Consider the following 9,698-nt stretch of genomic DNA (forward strand, 5'->3'; position numbering starts at 1 on the left):
AAAAACACCCGGGTAATGCGACATAAAGCTTCTTGTATAATCTTTTTAGTGAGGATAAATATTTTTTCAGTGAGAAAATTTTTTTTTATAATTATTTTTTTATGTCTAGAGTGTACGCGACTATGTACACCTAACCGCTTGCCTGAGTAGACGGAGACAAGAAAAGTAAATTAAAACATTAGTTTCTGTACTTAAATTCAAACTTCTAATTTTTGTAAATGCATATACATACATGCATGTGTACATATGTATGTATGTATGTATATTTTAAAGAATATTAAATATTAATATTTTAAAACAGGGACTGAGAACGAAATGTATGATCGAAACTAAATGCCATTGTCGTAGTTTTGTTCCCAAGAACGCGTCAAAACCAAAACCAAAATGAGAACAAAACTGACGAGAACGTTCTCATTGGGAATTATATAAGAACTAAACCCTGTGGTAGGCCACTTCTGGTACAAAAAGTAAGGTAACAAAGCCTTATGCTATTCATTCACCTAAAGATTTTGTACTTTTATTGTATCAGCTTGTTCAAATTATAGTTTCTTTTCTCATAATATTTAAAGCTTTTAAAATCACAATTATTTAATGAAGTTTCCTTAATACGAGAAGTAGGTTGATGAACGTATTGTTGTGAAATAATTGTGGAAGAAATTTTAAAATTTTTTTCATTCCAACACAAAAATTGCCTCAACTGTCGGTCATCGTTTAGATTCGCAGGTGGGTGTGTCTCAATAATTTTATTTGTTACCGATCCGATATCTGTACGTGCATTACCAACTTCGTAAATATTAATATTTTAGACATGCCTAAAACAAGCTGGGTTTGGAAGTACGCTTGTGTAATGAATGACGGATTTGTCAAGTGCAATGTATGTGTTGTATATTATAATATTTCCCCATATGGTACGGAAGATTCTTATAGATTTTCCCTATGTACATACGTTCGTTTGCGTTATATGATCGTAAATGCGTTTAATTTTCACCTCTCCACATTTTTTCGGGTGCCCGGGTACCCGGGTAATTACCATACTGCCCGGGTACCCGGTCTACCCGGGTTATAAAATACCCGGGTACCCGGGCTACCCGGGTAATTCAATACCCGGGTAGGGCTTCACCCGCTACCCGGGTACCCGGGTAGCTCATTACCCGGGTGAAATCATCAGCCCTAATTTAGAGACTTATATTAAAAAACCTTTTGATAATAATTATGAGCGAAAAAATTTTGTATATAGTCCCGAACAGGTCCCAAACTCATGATTATTCGGGCAGGTTCTGCAATTCACTTCCTACTGAATTTCAACGCCGGCCAATTTGAATACAAAGCGAGTTTGATTGAAATTCACTCGGAAGTGAATTGCAGAACCTGCCTGATTATGAAAAAGACTTTGAAGACTTATAAATATTTTGTCTCAGTGATAACAGTGGATCTACGAAGAAAATTACAATGGATCCGAGGTTACCTATTTTTTTGAGCAAACTTTAATTTAAAGACCTCCGACTATAGTGGTAAAGGGGAAATGGGGCGGAAATCCTTTCTGCGTAGGCGGCCTTTGAACGCGCTTAGGGATTATAACGCGCTTAATACCCTTAATACGCAGAATTCTCCTTTCTCTGTTGCCAGAAAGGTGGGGCGGAACTTCTTTCTGTGTAGGGGGCCTTCGGCCGCGCTTAGGGATTATAACCCTTACTTCGCAGAATTCTCCTCTACATGTTGCCGAGAAGTGAACCGAAACGTCTTTCTGCGTAGGCGGCCTTTGGCCGCGCTTAGGGATTATAACAGTAAAAGTTACCGTGGCGTGTGTAAATAGACACTCCTTATTTTTTATGTAATTAAATATTTATATAAAAGATCTTATTTTTGCACAGACTTTATTATAGCTATATATTTTGAAGCCATTGCAAATCTTTTGAAACTTCGCCTATGCTAGTTTTGTGTGATTTTTTCTGTTTCTTAGCGACTTCATTTGTGGATTTCAAGCCCTCTTCCTCACCCGTAACGATGCTTTCGGAGTTCTTCCGGACTTTTTTTCCTTTCTTTGTTTTTTCCTCACGTTCAAACACTACATCCTCGTCAGTGCTATCAATTTGAATTGCATTTTGCTCATTCGTTGTAAACGCCTTTGGTCTTTGTTTCCTTTTGGACAAACCAGAATTTACTTTTTTTATAATATTCCTATTTTTAATAGCATCATATAGTACTTTCGCCGATATTTCATCTGCCTTCTTCAGTCGTTCCGCGATAGCCTTGTTAACACGTATGCTTTTGTCGAATTGATGACCATGCAGAGGATGGCGGACCTTGATCATTTCCGGAAATGGTACTCGACCCTGCGGCGGGCACATAGCCTCAGCATTTTCCAATGTTACTGCTTCTGTTGCCTTCAGACGTCCGCGCAGCAGTATGTTGCCCTTTACTGGCAATAAACGTAGCGAATAGCGACCTTTACGATTGCAATAACCAAATGCACGCGTCTCGGGCTCAGCATATTCCACTGCTACAGCTTCACACGAATTGAAATTTGTACGACCAGGAATTTTAAATTTTTGGCCTTGCAATTCTGATTCAACATCAAATCCTTTCGGGCATTGCAGAAACCAAACTTCATCTTCCACCTCATCGATGCCTGGGAATCCACCGATTGTGGTCAACTCTTGGGTAGGCTTGATTTCTTTGAAGTCCGTATTATCTTCAAGAAAACGTTCTTTAATGCTTATTGTTTCCATTTCACTTTCACTTTGTTCTTATCAAAAATAGTGAGTTAGGTGTTTTCACGTGCGATAAAGCAGAGCTGGAAAACTATCGATGGGACTACCGATAGTATTGTTAGTCTGGAACTACGATGAACCATCGATAGTTTTTCGCAACTATCGATACTATCGACATTTTTTTGTTTTTTCGTTTTGTTTCTTAGTGCTCATTTACACACGGCGATTTTTGTTGCCGCAAACAAAATTTCTGCATAACACCAGCCTAATTACTGCCATACCAAATAAATGCATTAAGGGTGCCCTACAAGAAATCTTACTGGCAAATGGCCGGTCACCTGATGGTCAGTGCTGATGCAATAATAGGAGCGTTTCTTATCCCCCAGAAATAGTCAGAAAAAGTCCGAAGTAGTCAGATTTAGTCCAAAAAGCGTTCCTTAACTCGGAAATGGCAGCAAAAATGAGAGAGCAACACTCAGTGAGAGTGACTCTCATCAGTCGGAAATAGTCAGATTTAGGGCCGGTTACTCAATGTCTGGTTAACACTAATCTGCGGTTAAACATCGTTATCGACGTCTTCGACTCCATGCATACAACAGGGAGTCGGTAACGTCGATAACGATGTTTAACCGCAGATTAGTGTTAACCAGACATTGAGTAACCGGCCCTTAGTCAGAAGAATTTTTGCTGACAAAATCTTGAAAAGTGTCAAACTCATCTGAATTTAAATTAAAGAATACGCAAAAAGTGGGAATAATCTAAAAAGTAAAAAAAGTGAATTAAAATTGGAAGGAGGCAAAAAATAGTTGCGAGAATCAGTCAGATTTTACTTGAAATCGATCCCGTACTCGGTTCTCTGACTATTGAGAGGACAAAAAAGAGAGTAAATAAGGTCCTCTCTCTGTCAGAAGTTACCAGTTTTAGTCCGAAGATTTTTTGCTGGCAAGTTCTGGTAAATGTGTCAAACGATCAGCTGTAGTGTGTTAGGCAACCAAATTGTAAACAAAAGAAAACTGCACTCTGCTAATTTACGTTGAAAAGTATTTAATTACTTGTTTAAGTGGATTCTAATCAATTTGAAAGTATTTTTGGTTATTTATATGTGTGAGCTTAGTGTGTTTACGTATAAAATATGTATGTTGAAGTATATTTAAAAGAAAATCCCCCTCTCAAAAAATTTCAGTGTGGCAAAGCCATGCTTAAACACATCTGGAGAAAAGTCAAAAATCTGCCTTATAATCAAAAAACAGTAGTAATGAAACTACCTTATTTTTTGTATCATTCTATTCGGCACGTAAAAATACCTTTTTCGGATCATGACATTCGTGAACGTACCATTTCATCCGTGAACGGATGTGACAATTCGAGCCCTGTTAATTTTAAAATTTCGATATATCGATACTATCGATAGTGGCTCTCGATAGCATCTGAAAATATCGATAGTAGGTGCAATCTTTTGCAACTTTTAGATTACATAAAACCCTTTTTTATATGGTGCTAAGCAAGAAATATTTAGGAACATAAAATTTCATCATTAATTTTTATTATGTTTTTATAAATTCAGATTTTAAACTTTGTACAAAAATTAGAAAAGTTCTACTTATTTTCACTAAAATTTCAAACTTTTTAATCGGAATTTTGGTATGCAATTTTGTAGGCTATTTAATTCTAGTATAATAAAGTGGAAGTTTCAAACTGCTATAAAATCTCGCTAACTTTTAGCATTGTTTTTGCTGTAAGTGCTTGGTATTATAACCCTTATTAAGTTGAATTCTCCTTTCTATGTAAAGTGAGGAAAATTGACTGCATACTGTATATCAAATGAAAGCTTGATAAATTTCCTATATAGTTCCAGGACTTTCATATATTTTCAGAACATCAAATTAAAAGGAAATAAATTCTTTATCGAATGATATCATCCATGAAAGGGTTTTTAAAAATTTAGATTTCAAAACATGCTTAATTTGAGCTTTTACCGTCAATAACTCTTATGGCTTTTCCAAAAAAAAAATATACCGCTACGCTCACCTCAATGATCTTGATACATATACATTAATTTATTAAATTTGAGAATTGTACGTATTTTGCATTTATGTTAAAAGCTAAGTAAAACTAGGTAAAACGTACTGTGGTGGAAAATTTTTAAATTTTGGAAAAATGGTAGCAAATTTACTAAACCGTTTTAAAGTGCCATCGCTGTTCACGGCTAATGTAAACAATCAACATATGGCACGCCGTCTTCAAAAATAGCACAACTGAAAATTTCGCAGTTTTGAAATTATGCGCTATAAATTTACACAGAGCTTTTATTTACCTTTCAGCAAAATTTGTTAATAGAAATCTATGGTAGAGTCTCCCTTGTCCTTATGATTCGCATGTGCTACGAAATAGTGTTTCGCATTTTCTGCAACTTTGAGTAACTTTCGAGTTGTGCTCGTTTTGAAAATGGTGTGCATATGTCAAAAAATTGTGTACGTGGGATATAACGCAAACGTCAAAAAGGAAACTGAAAATAAAGGAAAGGAAGCAGCAGAAACAAGTGCAAAGACGAGAAAATAAATTTTCAATTAGTTTTTGGTTTTTTGAAAATTTTTGCATTATAATTTCTATTTTGTTATCCGCGTAAACAAAGCGAATAAGAAGAGATTATTAGTGAAGGACGCATTCCATATCACCGATTTTGTGTAAGTATAAGTTATTAAGCTTAGAATTAAGTAAATCTGCTTAGAAAGGATTGAATATGTTTGCATACACCCGTAAATGCATTTTTTACATTGCAGAAATCTAAAATTATTTGTTTTAAAAAGGTAAAGATTCAAACAATCCTTTTTAATCAAAAAAGTCGCAGCGCAAGTTAAAGGTTGTTTACAAATTACGAAATCGGAATGATTGATATCTAAATAATATAGAGATACTGTTATGTTAACGATCTCTAGGCAACAATGCCAATATATAAACAAAGAAAAACATCCTTTAAGGACGAGCTCTTATCTGATTTCGCGAAGTTATTTCCAACTTTTCTTCCTTACAGTTACAACAAGGTAGTCAAGATATTGCTGCGATAGCGAACTAATAACAAAGAATTTATAAATATATCCGCCGAAAATCGAATTTGTTTACGTAACCAACTCTTCCAAAACATGAACTTATCAACGGCTTCGAATCGTGATATGTCTCGAGCAGACTCACAATCTCCACCCACAACCACCAGGAGCAAAAGTGGTATCCAGTCATTTGAACAACTCAACGACACGACCTTAGGCAGCAGTGGTATATATGATAGCGCCTTGGAAAATCTCACCGCTTATGCATCATTTGACGGTATCTTTTGGATTTTATTTTTTATTTAAGCTGCTTTACACGGGTCGATTTTCTAGTCGACTTTTGTCGTTCAATCAAAATCGATTTGTCAGTCGACAGAAACCATTCCGAGTAGAGGTAGCTTTATAGTTTTTCCTGAATTGTGATAGTGCGGCGAAACCACAACCAGCCGTCTCAATTCATACTGTGTAAAATCTAATTGCATCTATTGCACTTATTTATACAGCGTGCAATTCTTACATATGCATTTCAGAAAGTGCCAATAACAATTCACACCTTAACGTTTCCACCGATTCAACATTAAACGGCAGCGACTCACATCGAAGTAATACAACCACCGGTTCATGCAGCTCATCCGCGACACGTGATTTGAATACGAACATCAGTGCCAGTATGCTGCTTTTACAGTCCGAAAGCACCGAGACTAATACTTCACAAGAGGAAGTCGATCCGAAATCCCAACTAGCAAATAAGACAATATTCAAGACGGATAATCCCAATTTGTCAATTATAGAAATTAGTGATAATTCAATCAAAGAGCAGGATCTGGAAAACTCTATAGTGCTAATAGAATCTTCATCGGATGATGAAAGTACTCAACAACCAAAAGCAACCAAAGCTGTTGGTGCAGGCGTCGCCAAACAAAAGATGTCACCGTCAAAAGTTGGAGATGCTGCTTCTACAGCAGCAGCAGAGAAGCGTCGAAAAAAAGCTGAATCTTTGATACACTCTAGTAAACAAAAACTGAACGTGGCAATAGCCGAAGCAGTCGCAGCGGAATCTAAAGCAGCACCTGATAGCACACGTGAACCGAATAGAAATGTTGAGTGGGAAGCACAAGGTGATCAACCAGGTACTAAGCGCGAGATACAAATATACGATACAATAGATGAGTTTGAAAAACACTTGCCGTCAACGGTAACTGTTCTGGACACGCCATTCGGCAGTAGAGTGTATTTGGTGGGCACAGCTCACTTCAGTGAGGAGTCACAAGATGATGTCTCTTATGTGAGTAAAGTTAGGAAAAACAAAATAATACGAAAAGCTTTCCAATAAAAAACACTTTTAGGTTATACGCAATGTCCGTCCAGATGTAGTGATGGTTGAACTGTGTCCATCACGCGTTCATATATTGAAACTCGATGAAAAGACTCTGCTGGAAGAGGCGAAAAATTTCAACATTGCCAAGGTAATGCAATTTTCCATGTACATAAATTTTATCAACAAATATCAGAATTTGGTATTATTACATTATGGCCACTATATAACTATGGCTTCTAATCAATTATATACAATTATCATCATACAGATTCGCAGCATAATACAGACCCATGGCTACATCAACGGTATCTTCTTCATACTGCTACTGCAGATGAGCGCCCAAATAGCGAAAGACTTGGGTATGGCGCCGGGTGGAGAGTTTCGTCGTGCGTTTGAAGAAATTCACAAACTACCCGGCTGCATGCTGCATCTTGGAGATCGACCTATACGAATCACGCTGCATCGGGCGTTGCGCGCACTATCATTGTGGCAGACTATAAAGCTGGTATGGCGTCTCACTTCCACCGACACCATAAGCATTGAAGAAGTGGAAGAATGCAAACAGCGTGACTTGCTTGAAAAACTTATGCAAGAAATGGCTGGCGAATTTCCTGCTTTTTCCGATGTTTTCGTTAAGGAGCGAGACCTATTTCTTTGCCATTCATTACAACTTGCTGCATTACCGCAAGCGCCAATCGATGGTTCCGGTATGCCGCGACCAGTACGCGTTGTTGGCGTCGTAGGTGAGTGCACGCTGCTGCATATAAATCAAACGAGACATTCCCTAGTTGAAATTATTTTTTCTTTGCACTCTAAGGTATTGGCCATGCAAATGGCATTGCTGAAATGTGGGGTCGTGTGGACCCGCAGAAAATACCAGCCATCATGGAAATTCCACCGGCCAGCATAAGTACGCGCATTTGCAAGTTCACTATAAAATATGGTATCATTAGTTTGACTCTATATGGAGCGTTTAAGTTATTACGGCCACGTCTGACGCGTTTCTTTTGATTGCTGTCAATTTATTTGATGAGTGCATAATATATGTATACTAAGAGAGATGAATACTATTAAATGGGAATCTTAATCGATTTACTAACTATGGTTATATACGTACATACATATTTAGGTATTGCAGATGTTTCAAATTAAATTTAAAAGTTAATCCTTATATTTTCCCATGCATGTTTGTGAGTGTGAGTGTCTAAATTTAAAAACAAAATTAGCGAAATAAGATTACATTAGAAATACATACGTATGTATGATTTTATGTGCGGTTTATTGAATTTATGCGCATAAAGTAAACATACATAGGTACATATCGAAACCTCCAAACCATAGCTTGGTAAGTAACCTTAGACTTAGTCAGACTTGCATAGTATGGTTTGAAGGAGTCCATATGTAAGTATATATTTAGATTTGTTTTAATTCAGTCTAATAATAACTACTGATTCATGCGCTAAAACAGCATTCGCATATCTAAAATTTTAATAATAATATCAATGAACCAATCGAACTGTAACCGCAATTTTGATTTAAACGCATGGTAAATTTTTGTATCATTATTTAAACCCAAATACATTTTTAAGATTTTCGAATGGCACAGTCCGACAAAATTTAGTGCCTAGTTAAAAATTAACCTAAGCGCATTAGAAACATTTTCTTTCGTTGATTCCGATATTGAAATTTAAAATTTCATCGAAACTGATCCCAAAATCACAAAATTGGTAATTTTAAACTTTGGTTTTTTTTTTAACAAATTCAGAATTAACAAGTGGAACTATTTTAATATGGTTAATTGCGCTTTAAGCATGGCGGTGTAAATTTTTTGTATTCAATTAAAAACTTTCCGCTTTAAAGCTTTCATATCTTTAAAATACAGAACACTATTTACTAAAGTATCTTGGTGAAATTTTGCGTTCAAGGAGAGTAAAAGTCCTTACGATAAACCGTTGCGGCTGTGATATTTTTTAAAGATAAAATATCGATCTCTGCAGGTAAAATAATATCATATTTTTGTTGGTTAGATCAAAATTGCAATTATGGCTCGACATAATGAATTTAAATTTTAGATTTATGTATATACATAAGTGGAAGTTTAAATTTAAACTTATTTACTATCTATATGTATACATACCTAGCTATTCTTTTCGTTGTGTCTGTGCAAATAGTTTCATCTACTCTGTACTACATATCTACACAAAACAATCCATATCCCGAAATAATTTTATTTTCATATTTTAAATATATGTAATCTGTATGTACCTTGAAGCCAAGTAGAAAAAATCTGAAACCTTGCCACTATCGTATCTGCGCTTAAAAGGCCTATCGATAACAGCATCCAACTGTGTGATCTACAGCTTTCAGTGCTCGTCATTCCAACATTCCCACCAGTATGAGAAAAACATACCGTTGTAGTAGTTTTAATGCGCAATGAATATGAAAGAAGTAAATATATAACCACTTAAACAAATGAATGAAAACATATGTACATATGTACTTGTTAACTAAAAAGAAAAAGAATGGAAAACATTTAATATTTTGTGTAGTTTCTAAGTGAAATGTACACATCGATGTAGCCTATGTATCCATTGTAAAAATGTCTAAATACAAAATTGTCTAGTA

The 9,698-nt window shown here is 35.9% G+C and overlaps 2 protein-coding genes across 4 annotated transcripts; one reads left to right on the forward strand and one right to left on the reverse strand.

Moving 5' to 3' along the window:
* Positions 1–1,011: 1,011 nt before the first annotated feature.
* On the reverse strand, positions 1,012–2,767 carry LOC118737807. Of its 2 annotated transcripts, XM_036468573.1 has the most exons (2): positions 2,205–2,767; positions 2,037–2,139 (listed from the first exon to the last, which is right to left on the reverse strand). In XM_036468573.1, exons 1-2 carry the CDS (start codon positions 2,727–2,729, stop codon positions 2,107–2,109), a joined length of 558 nt encoding a protein of 185 aa, XP_036324466.1. In that variant the 5' UTR covers positions 2,730–2,767; the 3' UTR covers positions 2,037–2,106. The 2 variants fall into 2 exon arrangements, with proteins under 2 accessions (XP_036324465.1, XP_036324466.1); XM_036468572.1 differs by having other exon boundaries at positions 1,012–2,767.
* Positions 2,768–5,218: 2,451 nt separating this feature from the next.
* On the forward strand, positions 5,219–9,698 carry LOC118737808. Of its 2 annotated transcripts, XM_036468574.1 has the most exons (6): positions 5,219–5,395; positions 5,743–6,032; positions 6,286–7,040; positions 7,102–7,221; positions 7,342–7,816; positions 7,891–8,084. In XM_036468574.1, the coding sequence occupies exons 2-6, from the start codon at positions 5,852–5,854 to the stop codon at positions 8,082–8,084; spliced, it is 1,725 nt and encodes a 574-aa protein (XP_036324467.1). In that variant the 5' UTR covers positions 5,219–5,395; positions 5,743–5,851. The 2 variants fall into 2 exon arrangements, with proteins under 2 accessions (XP_036324467.1, XP_036324468.1); XM_036468575.1 differs by lacking the exon at positions 5,219–5,395 and having other exon boundaries at positions 5,852–6,032; positions 7,891–9,698.

The sequence above is a fragment of the Rhagoletis pomonella genome, unplaced genomic scaffold (assembly GCF_013731165.1).
Source record: "Rhagoletis pomonella isolate Grant_MI unplaced genomic scaffold, Rhpom_1.0 Rhpom_scaffold_00004, whole genome shotgun sequence".
Taxonomy (NCBI): Eukaryota; Metazoa; Arthropoda; class Insecta; order Diptera; family Tephritidae; genus Rhagoletis; species Rhagoletis pomonella.

What these genes read in the sequence shown, in the direction of transcription:
- LOC118737808 (XM_036468574.1), top strand. Translation starts at nt 5,852, where the DNA reads ATGAACTTATCAACGGCTTCGAATCGTGATATGTCTCGAGCAGACTCA. An exon ending in CACAAGATGATGTCTCTTAT is followed by an intron (nt 7,041 to 7,101) that starts GTGAGTAAAGTT and finishes AAACACTTTTAG; the next exon opens with GTTATACGCAATGTCCGTCC. An exon ending in AAAATTTCAACATTGCCAAG is followed by an intron (nt 7,222 to 7,341) that starts GTAATGCAATTT and finishes ATCATCATACAG; the next exon opens with ATTCGCAGCATAATACAGAC.
- LOC118737807 (XM_036468572.1), bottom strand. Translation starts at nt 2,729, where the DNA reads ATGGAAACAATAAGCATTAAAGAACGTTTTCTTGAAGATAATACGGAC.